Below are 24,082 nucleotides of genomic sequence, written 5' to 3'. Positions count from 1 at the left end.
CCGGACAGTGAGGAAAAAAAATGCGAGATGAGTCTTTTTATAAAGTGTATGTAAACATATGGTTCTCACTGTAAATGTGCTCTGATTTATCACAGGCTGAGGCAGTGTATATATAGGCTTTTACAAACCTGGATTTGTGAAAAGCTTGCAGTAAAACAGGATCCACCAAAAATAGAGATTTTAAGAAAAACACAAGACGGTTTGTTGGGCATAACAGGAATCGAACATTGAAATATGCTCTCTGTGAGAACTGAGACTGTGGGAACATCTGTCCAGCCACTGGTGCAGAGCAGCAGCAGTCCCTAGTGGTGAAAGACGAGCCCTGCACCAGCTGTTTTGCATTTACAATATGTGTGCAATGCAGTGAATCTTTAGAACCCAGAGTTAAAAGCTTGGGAATAAACGTCTTTAGGGATTTGGAAAGGTATTTTATAAAACTGGCCCGACTGAGCAGATGGGGCTGCAGATCCAAATCTCAATTGTTATGGTTTCAAAGGCCAAGCCACACAGCAGCCTGGCTCTCGTGATTATAATTTAAGCAGACAGCCTGGCCTTTTCTTAAACATAGCAGCCAAAATGTTTGAATGTTTGCCAAGGCCTTGCGGGCTTTTATGATTTCTATACATCGGGACTTATATATTTTCCCCCGTCCCAAATCATTAGCTCCATAATACATCCTGCTTTTAGACTTAGCCCTGTCTGTCTGCTGATACAGTCTATAGATAATCTCCCATCATTGCCATATGCATCTAAGACCCTTGAACTATATATTCCATACAATCAATGCACTACAAGACTTTAGTAATGATGTATGCACCATGCAGCAATCCCACAAGCTGCACGTGTGGTAAAGCAGCCAATTCTCTGCGCTCATAACTAAGGAATGTCCAGCTCATGATGCATAAAACTGATGTATCGAGTCGTGTAGATTAGGATAATGGCCGTTTGATTGCGCATTGACTCATTTGTCCATTTATTTCAGATGGCAAGCGGGATGTGGGGGGAAATGAAAACAGCGACTTGGTGAGTAAGTTGCAGAAAAAGGAGTGGTGAGGTGAAAAGGTAACAGGAGAGGCTATAGAGAAGGGGGCACATGTGAGACTAAGAAAATACTGAGGGTCCGTATGAGAGGCAGGAAGTGGGGCTCGGGGCTGGAATGAAGGGGGAGTCCGTGGGGGATGGTCATGTTCAACTCGACATGTAGGAAAAGCAGATGAGATATGCTTGAAATGTTTGTAAATGACACTTTGTCGTTAATTGTTTTACACATTTCAGAATTTAAACAGGTGCTAGGCATGGAATTACTCAAAGCTGCACTTGGCAGTGTAAGTAGTAAATAAGTCTGTGTAATGATCTAGCTTTAAGATAAGATAAGAAAGCCTTTATAGATCTCACAATGGAGACATTTACATAGTGTAAATTGAATAGTGCAGTCTGTCAGCACTACCCGTTCAGTTAAGCTTTAGGCCCTAAAGTTTAAGGGGTCGACAAAGGCTTTGGGGTAAAAAGAAAAGGAGCAACCCTTTTCTCGTCTTGTATAAAGTTATTTTTATTCCTCGATCTATCCATCTTCCCCTCCTTATCCGGGCAAAGACTCCTTGATTTCCCTCACCCCAGACACTGCACCTCCTGGGGGACCCTACCAGGCCAACTGAGATACCTAATCCTTCTTGTGCTTCCTATAGGTGTTCACATCACTCGCATCAATGCCCCTTGTCTCCGCAGATGTCCACCACAGGGTCATGTGCCAGGTGTGATTTCGTCCGGAAGAGAGGAAGCTCGACATGGAAGGCCTGGCCCGCTCTCGGAGGTAAATGAGAATGAGTGGGAACCTGTCCAAAGGGAAACGAGGGGTGCGGTGCGGGTGGGGTGGTGGGGGCCTCCGTAGCTTGAGCAGGGACTGAGTAGAAAAGTGGTCGGCCAGAGACTGATAAGGTGCAGCTGTTAAAAGAGCGGGAGCAAGAGAACGCCAGCTCACACAGAAGATGCCGCTCACATACTCCGTAGTACCATCCAAAGATCCCGAGCACATTTCCTGGACAGGCTCTTTTTTCTCACTTGGACAAACGTCAAGTGGACATTTTTGCGTTGAAGGGAAAAAATATTGTGCATACTTTTGTGAGCTAGCGGTGGTTCTTTCTGAAGGGCGTTGCTGGGATTTGTTGGGAGGATTGTAGACTCGCTGTGAGGGGAAATGGTTTTATGTCTCTCCCTGTTCCCTCGATCAGCTTTCATGTGCCACTACACACAACAACAAGACACAGCACTCCCACAATTCTCTGCGCTATCATTTTGAACAAGCAGGAAGCTGATCTTTAACATCCACCCTCTGATAAATTGTGTGCATTTAGGATTATTCTTGACTATTTTTAGCACTGAAAGGGATTCTAAATATAACTGTGACCGGTCAGTGTTGTTTCCGGTGTGGGGTGTGGTTCATGGTGTTTCGATTGGTCATGGCCAATATAAACTTTTTTGCTTCAAGTAATTAGAGGGAAGTTGGACAAGTGTATTTTATGCCCCAGAAAACCACAGTCTTAAGATGGTGGATATCACATTTTTTAAGCATTTGTGCTGTGTACTTATATTTACAATAAATGAAGGCATAAACATGGGCCAAACAGTGATTTGACTGGATCAAATTGCTCAGCTTATATTATAACAAACTTATATTATGTTCAAATTGACTGAACTTTTGTGCTTTTCCTTTTAATGATGATTGTTCATCATAAGGGCATTTCTTTGTGGTCAGACACACGGGATCTTGTCAGAAAAACATTTCTCTGCACTAATGATGGCAGTGATGGCAGTTTCATGACTTCAATCTGAGGCTCGCCTGCTTTGATTCGTCCCACATGGAGTCAGCCTCATACTTCGGAGTTTGGCGCTTTACTTTTTAAAAAGAACCATATGAAGTGCAGGCTAAAAGTTCCTCTGTGATGAACTGCTGCTGCTGCCGGCATCTGTTTCTCAATAGTATGTTTACTGATGCACAACTGCTGACAACAAAGGGTCCAGAAACAACATGGTCAGATGATTCAGTGAGCAATTGTAGACCAGTCTAGATGACATAATATTGAAATAAATGGGCACATGATTAGTCATATGATAGAGTGAAAAGTGTTGAGCAAAGCGTGAAAATAAATGTCAATGGTTGAACAAGCACATTATTCAAGTTTGCGAGATGTGCGCTCCGACTGATTTCATGCTGTTGTTTTATGTGAACTCTTACTCAATGCAATGATGTGAATATATGGGGGGGGGGGGAGTTTTCAGTGAATCTGGTGATGATGACATTTGATACATTCGTGGTGAAAAAGCAGCAGCAGGAAAAAGATGTAGGATAGAATTACAGCGTCTGCACTCCTTATCACCTCCATCACTGCCTTCAAAAGCTGCCCTTTTAAAACCTATAATCACATTTTGCTCTAAAAGACATTTTGTGACTCGAAGAAAGGACAATTTACAATTTAGTTTCAATCTCATTTCACCGGGCCTTTTTGGTCCGTGGTGCCTTTCATTTCTTTGTGCTTTGTGCAATAAGATATATACTGAACATGACTTGCATGCTATACCATCATAAGAACTTGGAAACATCACTCTCCAAATGCTACAGTTCCGATTTTTATGTCTCGAGCAGCTAAATACTAAATACTAAGGATGCACCGATCCGATATCGGAGCCGATACTGGAAAAAATCAGATACTGAACCAATACCAGTTTTGGCTCTCAACGCCTTAAAAACACAATTTTCACCACATAAATCTAAGAGAATATGGGCATGTTGTATGTTTTAGATCACCGCGCAAAAATCTGAGGTTAGCAATAGCATGCTAAAGCTACCGTGAACATGCTAATGCTGGCTAAAACTAATCAAGGCTGGGTCAGAAACTGTGATAGAAATCCATAAAGTAGCCTAAACAACAAAATACAAAAAAAATAAATAAAATACAAACACTTGGCTTCAGCAGTGGCTGATTTTATTTTATTTTTTTGTATTTTGTTGTTTAATGTAACCTAACCTCAACTTAATGTAACCTATTTAGTGTAGAAAAGTCATCCTTGTTAAATATTTATCCAAGAGTTTATCAATAGATATAATTGATAATTGATCTGTAACATGACAATAAAATATGACTTTATTGATATTACAATGGAGAAGAGTCAATACAATTTTTCACTCAGAGAAAGCCACTTTTAAGAAAGTCTCTTGGTATCGGTAAATGTCGGATATCGGCAGATACTCAAACCTTTTTTCTACCTTGGTATAGTATACCTTAGTATCAGTGTCGGTAGCACAAAAGCCTGATCGGTGCATCTCTACTAAATACATTAACAAGATAACATATGTTACGTCTCCTGCTTGTAGTATGGAAGCTGTGATTGGTTGAGAACGACACTCCCAAAAGTCATGAGTTAAAGTAAATAAAACAATCAAAGCTGTGGAAAGCATTTCAACACACACTCACTGTTGCATCATCATAGTTGTTTAACAAACTGCAGGCACTTTTTTTTAAGCTAGCATACAAAATCACTTTGTCAAGTAAAACAAGCCCAAACTGCTCTCAAACATCCTCCCTCCATGTTTCTGATATAGACATAAACACATTATGTAATGGCTCTCAGTGCTGCATGTGGAATATGACTTTTGGTTGCCAACTTTTTTTTTCCTGTAAGGGCTTGGCCTTGGCCTGGTCAGGTATTTACTGTATGTACAACTTTTTACTTCCGGAGATGTTGGGTTTCATACACCAAGAAGCTTCCTAACATGACAGATGATAGGAAAGGCATCTCACATTTCTATGCTATAAGCGAAAAGGAAACCAATGGAATGTGATAAACAAGTTTTCCAAAATGACCCTAAATAGATGGGACAGTCTTGCATAATCAGTGGGATCGGCGTGGTTCCCACGCCCATGTCGGGGGTCAGTTGGTGGTAGACGACGTGGACCGGAGGGCTTTGTGTTCTCACGCTGCCCAGCATGTGATACGGAGCTCTGGGACTTGTGTTGCTCATTTATCAGTAATCATTCAGATGACCAGTTTTACTACACGCATTGTTTGGCAAAGATTTTTATGAGATTTTTGGGAGTGCCACAGAGTTTCTTGTACTTCTTCAAGGATAGTGATTGGTGCATCTAGATTTAGTTCTTATTTTGAGTTGCATCTTAAGAGACTTTACCGGACGCTTTAATTATAGCATTCAGCGTGTTTTCTTCAAATCTACACAGCATCAGGGCTTTTTATGTGGGCGTGCACACCCCACATTGGTATGAGTGGCGGTATTGAGGTATCTGAAAAGTGATCTGGGGCTGAGGTCAAATGTCAGGTTTTAATGTCTCTCCTGATGCCACTGGACTCTGCACCAGCCTCTGTTTACGCAATGTTAATTGACCTAAAGCAGGGAGCGCAGTCGTCACAACACTTTCATTGTATCGGAGCTGTGACTCTGAGAAGCCACATCGCCAAGATGCTCAACCACAACATGATCCATACATCAACAAGCATGTACTCATGCAGTTAACATACTTTCGCCCTGGCCAACCTTAAGCAAGAAGTCTTGAGCTTCACCCGAGCATATACTTACTGTATGGATTTGATAAACAGACTTACAAGAGGATGCAATCTGCATGAAACACACATTTTCTCACACGTTAAGATGTTTAAATTCTCCCTTTTAAAGGCATTTAAAGACAAAAAAGTACAAACAGAGCCAAAACTAAATAAAAAATGGGATAAATCCAAATCTAATCCTATGACATGTTTGACATAGATAGAATATTATGTTATTGCAGCAGCAAAACAAGAGTTCTTTTCATTGGCGCTGCATCATACGGAGCATATGACAACCCTAATGAGAAAGTCTCTGAAGAGCCCTCTGTGTGTTCTTGCCACAGGCATAATGCTATAGGCTGTACACAATACGGCACATCAGGTTATTGCAACAGGGAATTTGGTCAATGAAAGCCGATAGTTTAGAAGATATTTGTCCATTCTGTCACAATACTCACCTGCTTCTACACCTGACCCTTCTTTAATCTGTAGTGACCTACACACTTGCAATCAGAAAGTCATCTTATACACATCACACACATTTTAGTGACAACATATGGATGAACACATCTGAGCCCTTCAGCTGACCTTTGACCTCCAGACAGGAACAATCTGCGACATCAAACTTACTTTAATATCATTGCTATTCTCATATTGACTGTTAAAGTTAAGGCTTTGAAAATGCACTTTTATGTGTGGAATGTGAACTAATTACTCATAGTCATGTCCCCTGTCTCTCTGTCTTCATGTCAGCTGACTTCTGACACAACCTTTGACCCTTTCAAACAGGAAAGTCTTTCCTCAACGCATCAATAAGTATCCAGTGTACCAAGTCCTTAACTAAGTCAGGTTTGAAACGGCTGCATGTTTATTTAAACAGACTCTGCTCATAGATTTGACCAAACAAGTTCACACAGAGAAAATGTATACTTCTTACTTCGTACATGTAGAGATACTTCAACTCTAACATCTAAGGAATGTCAGAGAACATCATATGAACCAGTGAAAGACAGTTATGTGAGGTATGCCCACATGTGTTCATACAAAGCCCATGCCCGCTCACCTTGATCAGCCTCATCCTCTCACTCTCGCTCCTCGCCACGCTCCTTCTCTTCAGGGATGAGTTGCGCACCGCGGGGGCCACCGGCACCTCTTCTTCCCCGCACCAGTCGGAGCCTAGGACGCACCCCATCAAAGCGTCCCTCCCCTCTCCTCGCTCCTGTGCCCGGGCTGCGCGCTCTGAGCCGCCTGTGTCCTCCAGCTCCTCGCTGGGCTGCTGTTTTTGTCAGCTGGAAGCACCAGAGGAGGCCCGGCCCCTTTTCCTGGCTTTGGTTCAGCCTCGATTTGAGACGAAGGATACACACGCTGCTGCCCTACCCCCCCTTCACTTAACTTTCAATCTCTCCATAACAACTTACACTTCCAACTATGTAACTTCTCATGTGCAATAAGCCCTCTTCCCACTTACTCCAAACTTTTCTCCTCAGCCGACCCTTCCTTACTCCATCTCCGTGCAGCGTGCCATTCCCTTCCCTGCTCCCCTACTCCTGCCTCTCTACGCACTTAGGTTGCCTCACTCTTACATATACAATTACCCTTCTGTTCTCCCCCTCTTTGGTTTCTCCTCCCAGACTCCCCTCTGTTTCCTGAGCTCGGGCTCCTCAGCACATGCTCCGGTATTGTCCACCAAACAAATGAGACAACCACCACAACAAGTGACGGCACGGGATGAGTCAGAATCCATGGAGCCCAGCCTCTTTACAGGGCTGTAACTGAGCCTCAACTGGTAAACACTGGCCTATTTATCCCTATACAGGACATGGAGAAGAGGAGAGGACAGTTTCTGTCAAGAGAGTAACTTTAGGCTTTGAAGAGTTTAGAACATTCCTTGGGCTTGTAAAATATGAAAAAAAGAAAGAATATATTTCAGGTTCTGGAAACTGCAGGTATTGCTTAAACACTGGCACCTTTGCAGAGGGTGCATGCAGCTTTTGCCCTTTAAGTTCTTCTGACTACATTGTTGCATTCCTGAACTTACTTTCAATAACAGCTGGATTTTGAGGGATTATAGTGAACGCACATAAAGTACAGTGAGTCTGTCTGATCTTCCCCTTCCAGAATGAGGAGATATGGTTGATTTGAATGGTTTAGTTTACTAAACTTCATGTGTTCTTCTGGTGGGACAAGCTTTGAAAAATACAGATTGCTCTCCCGCTCATACACGTTCTGCTGCACTTTGCTCTTAACACACAAGTTTGAGTTAAGTCCCTCTTTGGAGTATCGGCTATATTTAGATCATGAGCAGCAGGACTTCATCGGAATAGAAACCTTTTCCCAGCCCTTTTCCCATCGTTTTGAAAAGCAGTCAAAGTTGTTTAAAGGCATTAAGACAAATGTATAGCACCCTTGCATGACTGTCTTTATTTATGTTATTTGTAACTCATTGGTTCCATAGAGTGGCACTGCACGAAAGGTCCTCTTGCTGTTGTTTATTTCTCCACCCAGAGTGGAGAAATAAGCTCAGACTTGGAAGAGTGAGACTGTACCCCTTAAAAGGCAAATTCTTGATGTTTCTCCAGAGAGCCCCCTCCCCTTCTTTGTGTTACAGTCCCTTTTCCCTTTGTTTTCTTCACTTTTCCCCCTCTCGCTCAGCGCGGGCGGAGTGTTGTTGTAGGCACGCTGCCCCAGACGGATTCCTACCAGGTGTCCTTCCTCTGCTGCATCTACACTATAGTTCACTTCTCCAGAGATGAGTAGATATTAAGTGATTAAAATATACTACTGTCTACTTTATAATCTGTTTTAGTGACATAATCTGACACAAGACAAAATGAAATAACATGAGCATTTGGATAGTTCCAAACAATGTAGCATGAAATTAGTAAAACAACTTTTTAACGTGAAAGAAACAACCTTAATCTTGGTTGTCATGAAGATTTTAACTTTTTTGGCCACAGGCTTTCACTGAAGTATTAGTACCATTACTTGAAAATATTCGTCCAGTCCAAGTAAAAAGTAAAGTGATGGAACTACTCCAAGTAAAATTTCTTCAAATTGTAAAATAAATAAGTCTAATTACCCGCCTCTGCTCTATTCACTGCTCTAACTGGCCCCTCTTGTTCTAGCACCCCTCTCACCTTGTTTTCCTGGACTCGATCTGTGCCATATGTTGGACTCTCAGACATGAGCTCACTCTAGGCTGTGTTTACAATGGACCCCCTCCTGCTTTACTCGCCATGAAATTAACTCCTTCTGATCAACCCAGGGTATACAGGAGTAACACTTTGAGATTTACATACATCTCTGGTAAACTTGGTCAGAAGACGTGGGGTCAGGCAGAGCAAATCATTTTAGTTTGCCCGACAGTTACTGCATAGCTTCAAGCCAAATTGATATCACTCCACACACTTTTTGTTGCTACAAAAACGTTTTTGGTGTGTGTTGGTTTGTTCAACAGTTGCAAGAGAACTGTTACTGCAAAGTCAGATTTTTAACTCAAACAGGGAAATGGACAAAGGATGAAATTATCTTAATGCATAATCTGGAATAAGGATGAACAGGGATGTTCTGTTCTGCTGTGAGAATATGCCAGCCATCTGCTGCGCCTCAAGATGAGAAAAGAATATCTTCATTTTAGATGGGGCTAGTTTAATTTGTAGAGTTGGATGATGATGGTTTGATGTGGTAGTATACAAACCTTCTCTGCAAGCTGAATTCTCACGGTATTTGTGAGTTCACAAACACACTAGAATCCATCTTTTGCTGCTCCCTCCGAATCTGTTTGAACCCAAACCAAAAGTGGTTTGGTCCAAATTGACACAAATTAACAATGCACCAACAATGGAAAAACACGAGGTATGCTGCTATACTTTACTAACACATATACATTTTTTCAAAACTAAATGATGTAATAGATTTTGGATGTTCTGGATCCAATCAGCAGCTAATGCTGCTCCATAAGTGCATCCTCCCCCCGAGCGATACAAGCCAGAGCAATCCCAGATTAGTATCAGTGCTAATATTGTTTGGTCTTTTAGATTATTCCTCTGCAAAGTTGCAAAGTTGTTTTGTTGACATGTTGATTGTTAAGTCTGATTGTTGGTCTGTTAAATGTATTCCGTTGATGGTTTATTGTGGCTGCAGAAGGGTTCACTTACAGCAGGTTTGGGAATTGATTGAATTGATTGTTGGTTAATAATTTAGTAGTTGGTGGTTGTTTTAAAGATTGTTAGTTTATGGTCTTTTGTGCCTAATTAAATCTATTTGTCAATATAAATCAACTTTGACATAACAAACGTATTCCCTAGCTTTATGGATAGAGCATTAAGAAACTCAAAGTACCATCTTCAAAACTATGCCTTTTTGGATCCATGTGTCTTCTCTCTGAAGAAAATATCCTGGCAAGTGTCGAACAATGATTCAGTCCAGGTTTGTCTTAAGACTTTATTCTCTCGAACCAAGTAACAAATTTGTCTGTGTGGCTAAACAAGTGGGGCTGTTATAGGTCATGGACTTGGCAGGATGTTAGTTTATATTGGAAGGAACATTTCCTGAAGATGGCTCCTAATAGTGGGGGGGATTATATGAGTAAGAAGGGATTAGAAAAGATAACATCTGGAGAGGAGCAGAAAAAAAGACAAAATAAACCATGACCAAACATGGCCAAAGGGTGAAAAAGAGGGATGTGTAATTCCTCACAAACCATGAGCCACAGGGACGGCCCCGGGGGTGATGAGGTCAGGGGGGACACGACAGCAACTTTATTAGTGTTTGTAAACATTATGGTCTCAGCTGCACTTAAGTATGTTTTACTGGACATTTACTTGCTCAAATGACAATAAATAATATAGGAAAGTTTACAGAGAAAGACATAGCCATAGTCTGGACAACAAAATGATTCAGATGGGAACAAAGTGCACTGGGACTGGCACTGTTTGCTGACCAAGAACTCTGCTCTAAATATTAATAGATATACAGTACAGTTCAACATTTAAAACAAGACATGCATTTAGAGGTTCACAGTAATACGGTTTTCCTCTCAGAAAACCTCTAGAGACAAAGGCCAAAGTATAAAGTATAAAGAAAGCCTGTTTATTTGCCCCTTGAACTCTTAAATTACTGCGATTTCTTGAAAGGTTGTGGACTTGTACACACATTAGCATGCCCGTATAGTAAACAAATGCCTCCACCCAGCCTCGGGCCTCTCTGTGAACCCGAGCCTCTGTTTCTATGGGCCAGAATGAGTGTGTCAGGAGATTACAGAGACGACTATAGATCGGTGTGAAGCCACAGTGCCAACCAACCAGAGGGTGACATCAGGACAGATGTTCCCAACAGCAGCTCACATTCCAAGAGTGGACCATGATGTGATTGGTCATACACTGAGGTTGAACGAATTGAGATGAACGAATTGGGACTGGATTACATTTGCCTGGTTATCAAGGTTTGTCTGCTCTCTGGTGGAAAATTAACTAAAACAAGTGCATCAACTACACAACAAGCTCTTGAAGCACATGGATTACTACATACACATTTTTTACTCAGAGGGATTTTCTTCATATGCAGAAATGATATTGTACTGAAAGGTAAAACGATTAGATATTTGTCCAGTCCAAAATTTTGGCAGGACATTCTTGAGCTGCTTCGCGTGTCTCAGTGTCAGCTTGCTCTGTGGAATTTATTTTCTGATACATTTTTGTTGTAATTCCAGAAATTGTCCATTGGGTGGCGACAAGTAATTTATTAACAATTACTGAAAATCCTTTAGGATGTGCTTTTAGAGATGAAAAATAAAGGCTCATATCTGTAAAATGTCAACTATGTTTAAACTGTGGTTGTGCAAATGCAAACAAACTACTAACAAGACAAATAATATAGATGTAAAATCTATTTAAATTAACTTTTTCTCCATGTTCATGATAAACCATCAATATCGGAAGACCATCGTGCACTCTTTTTCATGCTCTCAAATGACTGAAGAAAGACAGTTTTTAGTGCGGGTTGTCACATATAGATTGTTTACTATTCAGACTCCTCCCATGCAGAGGTGAGGATCTCATGAAAGATTGCCCTGTTGTTGTGAGTGAAAGGTGACAGGTTGGTTGACGTCAGCTGAGACATGGGGCTCACCGTGGACACAAAAGCAGGAAGCACACTGTCTGCTTCCACAGTACTAGTCATTATGGAAAAGAAATAAAACTCGGCACGACGGAAGAGAGTGGATGAAGGGTCAGTGTCAGAACTCTGTGGAAAGTACAGGACAGAGTGGCTGTCTGTCTGCTCTCACACCTCAACAAAACAAAATCCACTCATGTCATTTGTTTGTTGAATGTCAACTTCCTTTTTGACAGCTTGTTATCCTGAAAGTCCCTCTCACCAGCAGGCAGCATGAAACAGCCCTGTACTGTACCTGTAATAATTTTTATTTTTTATTTTTTTTATTTTGCAGATATAGCTGATCTTTGAGTGCATCATCTATGCCAGAATGCACTCAAAGGCCTCCGTCAAGAAACACATAGTGAGTACAATCCAATCCACTCCATTGTAAAAGCAGACAATTGTGAAGAAATACCTTTTGTATGCTGTACTTCTTAATCTAAAGCCATTTTTCTGATGATGAACTAGTAGTTGTTGTTTACATTACTGTGAAAGTTGTATAGGATCAGGGTTTTTTTCCCTCCACAATATTAAGCTAATGAATGTATTGCAGAATGGCCCAGAGATCTGGCTGTAATACACACATGCAAAAAAATAAATAAAAATAATAGACTTGCAAATGTCTTGTCATCGCTGTAGAATAGTATTTCAGTGAAGTATAAATGCAGACAGGGCACTCAGCAAAAACATAGTCGGTGAGGATATGGCAGGTCGATCCCAGAGAGCTTGATGTGATGTGCCAAGTGAAAGATTTAGTGAAAAATCACAGCAGTTATAATTTCTCCACTTCCATTTTGGGCATCCTGAACACAGTGCTCTCTGAGCTGGTTTAGACCAGTCCAAAAGGTTCCCACAGTCCAAACTGTGAGAACTGTAGGTGGAATGTACAGCAGATATTTTGGGGCATTTACATGGGAATCTGTGACCATGAAGAGTTGCTAAAATATTTATACAAGCCTTGTGTAGAAATGTTGTGGTGCATACGTTCAACAAGTAATTTTATGTTGGAAACTTGGTAAATGAGGACACCTCCATCTACTGGATGAATAGGGAAAGTACAGAAAGTAGATTAGCTTTTTTCCCTTCGTTTAAGGATAGTGTGTAGTTTGGTGAGGGAGTGCTTTTGCCCATAGGAGTAATTGGCTACACCAGCCCATTTCCAAAGTCCAAGGCGACAAAAAAAGGCGGTATTTTCCAAAAAAGTTTGTGTCAGACTCTATTTCTTTTAATCGCCTATATGTGTTGACAACTATTGGGGGCTTCCCTGCAATGTCTCTGAGGCCCCACAAGGGGTCCCAGACCCCATATTGGGAGCCTCCTAAATGTGAATTACTAAAATGCAAACAAGAACTCAGTCAACAGTTAGCTGACAAAGCTTAGTGACAGTCAACCCTACAGCTAATTTAGCTAATTATATTTATCTACATACAATGAAAGAGGAGAGTGTACATTAACTCGTTAGTTGTGGTCCAAACCTATTTCCAATGCATTTCTAGCATTACAATTCTTCACAGTGATGAGTTCATAAGCACATACCATAACTATCAGTGAGCATTACAGTGACGGTAAGTGATCAACAATTACCTGCACCATCAATAAAAAGGCTTTAGATTTAGAAGCACAGAAGGTCTCCTCTGTGAAGAAAAAAAACAACAACAGGTATGGGGCCTGTCAACAGCTAGAAAAGAAAAAAAAAGTTGTTGTAATTCCAGAGCTCCACTAGAGGGCAGTGCTTGCAAAGAAATGACGACTTGCAGAAACTCAACTTTCCACTAACTCACATAAGCACATAATATGTCCCAAGTCATTCTACAAAAGAACAGTTTTTGGCTTCTTCTGTGTGATGAAAATGAAGAGATACTTAGACCCATGCGAAAGCAGAGGATAAAATGAATCAGTATATAAGTAATCAATATTTTAGTAAATGAAGTACTTGCCTATAAAACAGTGAGTTATTATGGACTTATGAAGTGTACATTATACTTTACATTTTTACTCATAGCTTAATGTGTTTACAATTCTCTGAAAAAGAAGAAAAATATAAATAAATAAAAAGACATAGCATTGTCACTTATTATTACACTAATTATAACCAACCAGCATGTTCTTGAACAAAAACGTCTACTCATTTCTTTCTATGGGATTGTTTACGCAGACAGCAGTGCAGAAACATGAGGGTAGAGGCCAAACAAAAGGAGAAAATAGGATTTTCTTTTTCTCAGATTTACTGCTAACAGGGGACAAAGGACTCACAGCAACTCCTAACAGCTCAATCTGTGTTTTGACAACAGTGGTTCCCCGCACATTCCTCTGAACATGCTGCTTCTGTATACAATACTCTGGTCTTCGTTATGAACCACCCACAAGTTCAGCTCATAATCCTTGTATGTAGTACAGAGGACTCATTTATTTGATTTATCCATTTTTATTTATTCCTCAAATACTCTGCATACAACTGTCAGACTGTAGACCTGCCTTAGTTGATCATTGGCAGCTAAATCTTATGGCTGTACCTAATAATGTGGCCAGTGAGTAGTCATGTATTCATAAAAATGTTCAGAAACTATGAACAGAAGCCTCTCTCACTCACAAAAGGGGAAGTGCGTGTTGTAATTCACTGTACATCTTTTATTTTAGCCTTGTGCGTTGGCAACTGCTGTTACTCAGTCACATGGACACCACTTCCCATTCATGTGCTGTCGGCATGGCAACGCCCAAAAGCACAACTCATGTCTGGATCCTCCGTCATGGCAGCGGAAACGTAGACTTTTGGTTTAGACATAAGTCATAAATAGATTTGTGAAGTGTAACTGGTGAGACGCATGGCAGTTGTTACAATATTGAATTGAAAAATAGAAATTTCTCACATCTATATTGGTTTCTACTGACTGAGTCTAGTCAGTAACACTATTTTACCCTGGGTACATTGTATCCAAAATTTAGTACAATGTAATGTGCCCTGTAAAAATGTTTAATAACTACTACCTGTGTTACACGATGGAATATGTATTTGAGGTTTGGAGGTACATAATGTAATAAGACATAAGACTCTAACACTAACCCTATAACCCTAACCCCTCCTGTACAACCCTCAGTTGTTCATCCGAGATGACGGTTCTTGAGTCGTCATCTCACTAGTGTCACTGTGTCTACATTTATTTAATCAAGAAGACTAACACCTTGAGATGAACCATCTCATTTTTGAGGGCATCCTTTGCCCAAGTACAACTATTAAAGGAGCAGGCCACGTTTTTTCCATACTGAGACATGTTCTTACCTGAGCTAGACGAGTTGATGCGTACCTGTCTGGTGTGCGTGCGCTCAGTCACATAAAAAGACCAAAGATGTTGTTGGCATTTAGCCTCTCCTCCCTCACGCAGTAAAGTGAAGATATTACTGCACAGACGTCGAAGTGCTTCTAAGGTGTTATTACGTCTGACAATATAGTGCCCCTTTTAATCCACAATTTTATTTACTACTTAATTATACTTGAGTCGCGTCTAACTTCACCCCCGTTTGGCCCCGTAGAGGGGAGGAGGAGAGGCTAAATGCTAATAACATCTTTGGTCTTTTTGTGTGACTGAGCGCACGCACAAAGACCAGACAGGTACGCATCAGCTCGTCTAAGCTATAAGAACATATCTCAGCATGGAAAAACGGTGGCCTGTTCCTTTAACAACAGCTAAATTTAACACGATTTTGTAGCTTCCAGTCAAACATGTATGTCCAGCTGGTGCAATAAAGTAACTTTTTCCCTTTGAAGCACAAATTTTGGCCACACAGAAAATACCTAATAATTGTGTTTTTACAACATACTTTGGAACCGAGCTGGGAATCACCAAGAACAACCATGACAGTTTCCAGGCCCTTGACCTGCTTTCTGTCCCCGGTCCACTTGTCACTCCAAGCTGCCACATTTTCTTTTTTTCTCCTTCACATTTCCATGTTTTCTAGCTCCAGACCCTCATTCAACACAAGCTAATAGACATCAGCCATCGGAAATAACATCCAGCTCATTCAAGTAGTGTTGATGTGTCCAACCTTGACCATAATAAAACACGCTGACTCTCTTTTGTCCTCACACCTGCTCTAGTACAAATCCGTATCCCATTTCACTCTGTAGTATATACAAGACAAATGACCCCCGACGGCGCCCCCTGTCGTCCAATGCCAGGGCCGGTCCCTGTCCTGTGTGAAACATGACCTTATGTGAGTGATCGCTGTGGTTCCTGGCACCAGCATCTCCAGCATTCCTCAGCCTGGAGATGCAACCAGACTGACACACACCCCCAAAACTAAAGAGCGCCTTTGAGAAATCCGTAAGACGTGACCCCCTCCGGGCAAACCAGAGTGTGGGCAAGTGCTGTGAAAGCCGTGTATTGTCCAGCGCTGCATAGACAACTTCTAAATCAGCTAAATTGCTTGAGAGAATGGACTGGATTTCTTGGTGTCATTGCGAGGCAGTGGGAGTACACTGGTGAGATTGTGCTGGTTGATTTATTGGCGTCAAAGCAGAGCCTGAAGATAATTTTTTTTTTTTCTGTTCACAAGGGATAGGCGTGTGTAGATTATGGTTTTAAAGTTGTACGTATGAGTTTATCATCATGTAAAGCCCCTCAGCAGAAGGCAAACATGTAAAAGATATGATTTACTAGCACATAAAAGTGACTTAAAGGGGGATTAGTAGGCATGCACAACAAAATGGTTAAAGTAATTACAGAGAGGACTTGGAATGGGGTCATTAGGAAGTTGATTGTTGAAGTAGTGTGGGGGATCTGGGGTCGTTCCAAGTTCATGGTGAAGTGAATGCGGGAAATGCATCTAAATGACATTGTTTTGATCATCTTAAGGCCTCTTTATTTTAATGTTATGGGTAAAAAAAAAAGGAAGAGGTCTCTTGAAGGAAATAATTTTGAGACATTTAAATTCAAAGGAAATTTTAAAACGACTAGGTAGAAAAACTATGTCCGAATCAGTCAGAAACTACTGGAACAGTTTAACAGTTCATTATTTAGTCCTAAAAGATAAAGAACAACAACCAAAAAACAGCCAAGCCGACACTACACAAAACGTGGCTCTAACCTCTCTTCACCTGAACCGAGCATATTTTCTCCAGTTTGGCTTTACCCAAATCTAAAAGCTTCTTGAAGAAAGTGTAGGGACAAAAAGGAAACAAATGAGCGACAAAAATGTACTGGAAAAGCAACAATAACGCAACAAACAAGTGACGAAACACGACTAAAAACTGATGAAAGAGCCACAAAAACGCAACAACAATAAAAATGCTTAAAAAATGGGACATAAACGCGGCAACAACGTGACCCATAAGTCACGATCAGCTTTTAAGGTCTTAGCTTTTAAATGAGGTGTGACGCTGGCCTATAGGCTGTGAGCTTCAGTCAACAAGCTTTTAGATTTGGGTAAAACTGAAATGTATTATTATTTCAGGATTTTTGACATAGGGCCTCATTTCCTAGTATTCCAGAGTTCTGGAGATATATATTTTTTAAATTCATGCAGTCCTTATATTTTAATTTTTTTTTGGTGCTAGGCTAGTGCATGTCAATGGTAACTAGTAGCCTGCGTTAAAAACAGTCTGACCCAAGTGCAGTGCACCTGAGGCAAATCACTTATAGCACCAGACTACTGATATAAATGTCTTTGTTGACTGAATGATTTTTGAAATGTAACCATTTTGCATTTAAAATAACTTATATCCGAGCAGCATCAGCTTCCTGGTTGTAAGATACGCAGCGTTTGTTTATCTGCGGCCGAGATTACTACATGTGGAATTCACAAAGGAGCTTTCTACAAATCAGATATGGCAACGTTTGAAGGGCTACCCAATGATTTTGAAGAGGTTTTTAATGCAGGCTACTAGTTACCATAGACATGCGCTAGCCTAGCACTAGCTTAGCACCACTAAACTCTTCAAATATAAGAACTGCATGAATTAAAAGAAATGTATATCTCCAGAAATCAACAACACTCTGGATAACTAGGAAATGAGGCCCTATGTCAAAAATCCTGAGATATCCCTTTAAGGCGGTTCAATTCAAGTAAATGCGGCAGTTTTTGAGTGATTTGGACTCAATAAGCCACCCAAAATGGGTTGAGGTTGAAACCAAATCCCATTCATCAATTTCATGTTTACCCTGCATGTAGTTGATTGTGAAATTTAGGTCACACTAATTGCAAAAGTCATACCATGAGACTGTCATAACTTTCATTGGAACAGAAGTGCTTTTAAAGATGAAACTCATGCTGCTCTTATGACTTGGATGTCAAAACCGAGACATCTGAATTCTTGTCCGTTTAGCAGAACACTTCTTGACCCTAATTTCTAGCCGGCGACTTTACAAGCTTTCCCACTGGGCTTTGGCTTGTTTGCCTCTCGTTCCGCTCCATGTGAAGTCACTCAAGCTAACCCCCTCGTTTTAATTAACAACACTCTCATTATATTTTCCCCTCTATCAGCTCGCTCCCTGTCTGCCCTCTCATCTCCACTGACTCCCCTCTGTGATGACTTTATCCCCCCTCTTGGCACTCGGACACTTCTCATGAGGCTGTGCAGGAGTCTGGTTTACGGAAATGTCAGTCCGCCTCATATTCTGCTCCAAATGATGAAAGACATTTCCTGAAAAAAAAGGAGGAGCGCTTAGATCTTCCGTTTATAGCTCTGTATTTGGGGTCTAATACCAGTCGTTCCTGATAACAAGCGCAAACGCCAGATAAAACAGTGTCTAGTCCAAGCTTGGTATTCTCAATATTTTTGCAGCTGATGAGATGGAGCCCAGTTTGTGCATGACATCATAGACTAAGACCTGGGGGGATTACGGGTATAAAGATGGGAGTGGGAGGACTGCTCCATCTCATACAAGCTGACATCACTCTCCAAACATGACTGAGAAATGGCAATATACGTCTTTGAGGCAGGTGAGCTCCTAGTAAGACCACAATAGTACAAATAACAAATGGATGGAAATATTGTTTCATTGTTGCGTAAGTCAGAGCCCAGACTTCAGTGGGTTCATCATATTTGGTATAGAAAGTGCAAAGAGCAAACAGTGATGTCATTTTGAGTGGTGTAAGAGTTAGCGAGTGCGCAGTTTCGACATGGGAGACTGAACATGCATGACTATGTCCTGAAATGGTTATGTGATCAGGTCAATAATTTAACTGCATTCTTACGGGGCTCTGAGGGCTGGAGCCAATCACAGTTCATCTGAAAGGTAAACAGAGACAAAGGATGAATGAAAACATGGTCAAATTTTCTCCCTATTTCAACATATGTTTCAATTTGTATTCCCAATCACTTAAATTTAACAAGCAGCAACCTCTTTCTCTCTAGGTACAGCTGCGTTTTTTGCCTTTTTCTGCAAACTGCATTTGTGGTTTCTGTGTTCCACATAGTTTTACTGAATACTTCAACGTCTTCAACCATGCTTTTCTTTTTACCGCTGTGAGTCCATAATAGTCAGAAAGAAAGCAAACAGCCAGCTTATGAGCTAAAGATATTTGAGACCAAATTTCGTCTGAAGAGGCACCAAGAGCCCCCGACACCTACAGCACAGTGGAGGCATTACAAAAGGTGCTACAGGAAACAAGGAAGGGACAAACGAGGAGGTACCCGGGCAAGACTCACACATGCCTTTGGTCCCTATAGTGTTCTGGCTAATGGACGTTCACTGGAAAATAAAACAGATTAAGTGTTAAGCCCTTCTCAGAAGATGGTGAAAGCGGAGCGGAGGGAGCTGCTGTTTGGAAGAGGCAGGAGGAGGTGGATGAGCTTACTAGTGCAGGACACTACGCTCTGAAACAGGGACAACCCCACGAGGCACGGCACCATTTCAGAGGATCAGAGGAGGACTGAAGCCAGTCAGCCAGGTTTGGCCCACAGTGGTCTGAGTCGCAGCGGCTCAGGACTAACACCTGAACACCATTTTGTTGTACAGATGTACAATGACAAATAAAGCACTTACTTACTTACTTACTCAATTTGGGTTGGACTGGTTCAGTGCAGATAGAACCTCGGGAGACAATAGCACCCCATCTTACCTATGCAGTGTTGTTTTTGTTAATGATGTGTGTGAATGACGAAGAAGGTCTGTATTGTTTTGTTTGTGTATTAAAAGTATTGTCTGTGGTGTTGTCGGGGAGAGGTTCGGCAGCTTCGGTCTGACTTCCTGAATGTGTGAGAATCATGGAAACAACAACATCAAGAGAGATGAGACATACCCATGGAGTCACAGGCAGGCTTTGAGCATGATACAATCTTCACTCTGAAATAACACCAGCTATTTTCAGCTTGTTTTTTTTTTTCAGTACAATTTCTTTCCACTCAGCGATGACCCAAAACCAACGTCACTTATTGGAACACAAGCGCAGCACTGACACACTGTTCCCAATGTGTGCAATTATTATATACAGAACAAATCTACTTCCTGTCTCACCTTGTCAGCCGGGCACATCTGGAAATGCTTTAATTTCATTCTCGTGGCTCGACATGGGTCAGGTCAGTGCAATCCCTAAACTTGACGGCTGTCCAATTCATTTAGTTGGTTTGACGTCACAGGAGGTGCAAACAGGAGGTAGCCCCCAGTCCACCCCACCTAACGGGACTTTCCTTCTGCATGTTCTTTTTAGGAAGCCAGGCTGTAAACTCAGACTGATTTAACTTCACATTAATTCAGGACTGTGCACAGTGATTGGGTGAAGTCGGGACAAACATTCGGGGGTCTCTGGGGGTTAGTGGCTGGGCTGGTGTTAGAGTGATCTAACTGCTGGAGGCTCCCTTACATAGTCACAGGGCTTTGTCAGGTCCAGAGCCGAGGGAGCCACAGGAGGCCCACTCACTGCCGGCTGCTTATGCAAGACCTCGGCACGTACACCAGGAACGGGAGTTTAGGCCTGTTCACACCAGACAATAACATACAGATTCCTCCATGGGACAGGGGCGGGGGTGGGCGCAGGAGCAGGGGGAAGACCGGGCTGCTTGGCTATTCTCTGTGATGAAAGTTGTGCAAGCATACATTTAGGAGGGAACATAGTGTCTGACGAGCTGTATGACTCTTGAACTGTAGTTTTTCAGTGATGTTTGACAAGATGTGTGGTCAAAATGAGGTTTTAGGATCTGCAGGTATTGCTTTGTCAGTCCCAAAACATTTTGGACACCAGTAACAAAATGTTTCTCAATTCATTCATCTTCCTCTACCACTTATAGAACCCGTGATTGTCTGCAGGCCATACTTAGCACTCTGGGGCACACTGGGGTAGACAAAGTAGATGACATAAAGGTATCCAGGCTTAGCAGACCAGAGTACTAGGGTTGGTTATGGTAGGCTTAATCAGGATACACATTGTAGCGAGAGCCTATTGTGTTGTGGTTGTTAAGTCTGCGTCATGGCCTTTGAAAACTTGATATTTGGACATGGAAACGATTAACTGAAAACAACTGAAAAAAATGTCAACCTTTTTATCTAAATGTATCCCACCATTCAAACAGAATTGTCGTTATGTGTCACGTTGTGGCTCTGCTGTGTCAAATCTGATCTCAACTGGAACGTTGTTATGCTCCTCTTGGCTCTGACCCAGCCTGTCTCTTTTCCCACATTAGGACCATGATTACTCTTTGATTTTTGTGGACATAATGTTAAGGTTAATCCCAGAGCTAACTAAACCCATCTGCACTGAGCTGCAATATCAAGGCAATCTCCCAAGGCTATAAAAGTTTACTTGGAATGATAAAAATCCTTTTTAGCACCTCCTTTCCCTTCTATATCAGCTGTTAATTATTACATAGGCCCTACCTGTCTCAATGCGCATAAATCCACTGACCTTTAGTAGCATTCTCCTGTCCAATCCCGTGGAAGCTGCGGATGAAGTATAGCCCGGTCATGCAACGCCTTTTTTGGTCATATCACGGCGAGCTGCAGCCAAATAAGCCGCTAGCTGGAAGAAGTGTGGAGTCAGCAGCACGGTATTACTGTTGCTTGACCTGGCCACCGCCGAAACCTCCCGGTATGCAGCAGCTTCCGAGGGCCAGGCCTTGGATCAAGATCAAGGGCAGAGATGATTCCATGAAGATTTGTGAAGAGATGGTTTCTCTCTGAGGAATTTCATTTGGCCTCTCTGGGCTTATGTAATGTTGTGTGTGCAGAGCAGAGCAGACACAAGGGGGAGCGAGGTGTCAGGAGTTTGGAGAAGGAAGGGATTACAGTGGCCATCATGTGAAACTTCCCTGCATATTAGTGTGTGCCCAAGGTGAAGTGAGGACAACTATTGTACTAGAGAGGAAGCAGAAAAAGGGATCAATGTGATAATGGGTCTCATGTTGCATTTAACTCCATGCAACATGAAGTTTATAGCTGTTTAGAGTAAGATTATTTTATTTGTTGGCCACTTGACATGACAAAACCTGTTAGTTTTATATTGTGGAGGTAGGGATTTACCATTTTCTCCAGTTCGGCTTTACCTGAATCTTAAAAGCTTCATGACCGGCCCAGGCCAGTGTAGCGCCTCATTTGAAAGCTAAGACCTACCAAACTGAACTGAACTTTTGTGTCGCATTGTCGCCCCTTTGTTGTCACATCTTTAAATGTTTTTGTCATTGTTGGTCTTTTTTTTTTGGTTGTTGCTTTTTTGTGTCTCTTTTTGTCATGTTTTCTGCACTTTTTCGTTGTGTTTTTAGCACCTTTTTTTATTGTGTTATTGCTGTTTTTCTGGCATGTTTTTTTGTCGCTGTTCTGTGGATTTTTTGTTGCTTTTTCATCACTTTTTAGTCATGTTTTTGTCTCTTTTTTTTCTTTATTTTGGTCATTTTTTTGTTGCTTTTTCATCACTTTTTAGTCATGTTTTTGTCTTTTTTTTATTGTGTTGTAGCTTTCCTGGGACATTTGTGTCACTTTTTTGTTGGTCTTTTGCGGCTTTTTCATCACATTTTAGTTGTGTTTTTGCCTCTTTTTTTGGTCATTTTTTTCATGCTTTTTCGTCACTTTTTGTCATTTTGTGTCTCTTTTTTTGGTCATTTTTTGTGGCTTTTTCATCACTTTTTAGTCGTGTTTTTGTCACTATTTTGCCGCTTTGTTTAAGAACCTTTTAGATTCGTGTAAAGCTAAACTGGAGAAAATGTGCTCAGTTCAGGTGGGGGTTAAGAGGTTAACTGTGTCGCCCTGTAGTGAGGCCGACAAACACACAGAAACACTCAACAAAACTGTTTTCTCTTGGGCAATTTTGAGCCCGTTTTAAAGAAGCCGTTCATATTCCTCCCCTCGTCTGACAATAATGGTGCCTCCAGACCACCCACGTTTGCCATCCAGAGCAGACGCTGATCCAGCAGCAAATCCAAATGTAAATCACACACACTTATTTGAATCCTCAATGACACGTTACTAATTCAATCATCGCAGTCCGACCCCTGGATCACAGCTGTCCCACATATGTCCACAACACCCCCCCAACCAAAACCAAACAAACCTCTGAGCCATATCTACAAACGGGACAGTCCGACGGTGAGCTTTCCTGTCAGCATCGCTATGGCAACGGCGCAAACACTAGCGCAACCGGATCTGTAAACGCAACGCAAACTTCGACTCCCCCTTTCAAACCCCCAACCAGAAACAACCAGTTAGACAAATGTGTTTTCCTCTGCAGAAACCGGAGTCCTTTCACTTGCTCACTGTGTACACAATGATGTCAGGTTTGGGGTCCACGCTTTTGTCTGCGCTGATGTGTAAAAGAAAAAAAAGGCCACTTTAAGTAGGAATGTCGGGGTTATTATTCAAGGCCCAAGTTTCTTCACAAAGAAGTCCACCTTTAATGATGTGTGTGTCCAAGGCTAATTTATACTTAGTGCCAGTGTAGTAAAGATAACAATGAGGCCTACTGTTAGCTACTACTGGCTCATAGTCTGTTGGCTGGAGTTCAGGGGAAATAAATATTCGGGGCTATCCGTGCTGTAGCTTCAGATACTTGTTCACACACTAAATTTTGTGTACCACCCAAGGAAAAACAAGTTGTACGCCAGCGCAGAGACTTTGAAGCTAGCACCAAAAGTTGCTAAGAGCTGCTTTTTTGTTTTGTTTTTGTGTGGATAGAAATAACAACTTGTCTTATTTGTTGGACTAAAGTGATAAAAGTAATTCAATCCTGGACGGTCAATTTGACAACGGTTTGTACCTGACAATGGGCAAGCTTCGAAAAGGGACAAAAGACATTTCAGACACCAATGTACCGGTGTTCCCCGTTGTCTATACATGGGGGACATTGTTACCCCAATCTGTGGATAAAGGTCATGTTTACACGACTGAGAAGTTTGTGTTTTCAAGATCCAGAAGGCATCAGCACTTTGGTTGCCCAGCCCACTTTCATGGCA

The 24,082-nt window shown here is 41.6% G+C and overlaps 1 protein-coding gene across 5 annotated transcripts in view; it reads right to left on the bottom strand.

Moving 5' to 3' along the window:
* Nucleotides 1-7,160, bottom strand: part of tns2a (tensin 2a) — a 53,178-nt gene extending 46,018 nt beyond the window's left edge. For 2 of the 5 annotated variants that reach the window (XM_079557545.1, XM_079557542.1), the window contains exon 1: nucleotides 6,617-7,160. In XM_079557545.1, coding sequence (XP_079413671.1) covers nucleotides 6,617-6,745 — 129 coding nt within the window. In that variant the 5' untranslated portion in view covers nucleotides 6,746-7,160. The remainder of the gene's footprint in view (nucleotides 1-6,616) is intronic. The other 3 variants (XM_079557541.1, XM_079557544.1, XM_079557543.1) reach the window with 2 other exon arrangements.
* Between the last annotated feature and the right edge of the window lie 16,922 nt (nucleotides 7,161-24,082).

This window comes from Gobius niger (assembly GCF_951799975.1).
Source record: "Gobius niger genome assembly, chromosome: 6".
NCBI classification, from domain to species: domain Eukaryota; kingdom Metazoa; phylum Chordata; class Actinopteri; order Gobiiformes; family Gobiidae; genus Gobius; species Gobius niger.
Note: the sequence above shows the minus strand (reverse complement) of the source record. Positions and strands in the feature narration are given on the sequence as shown.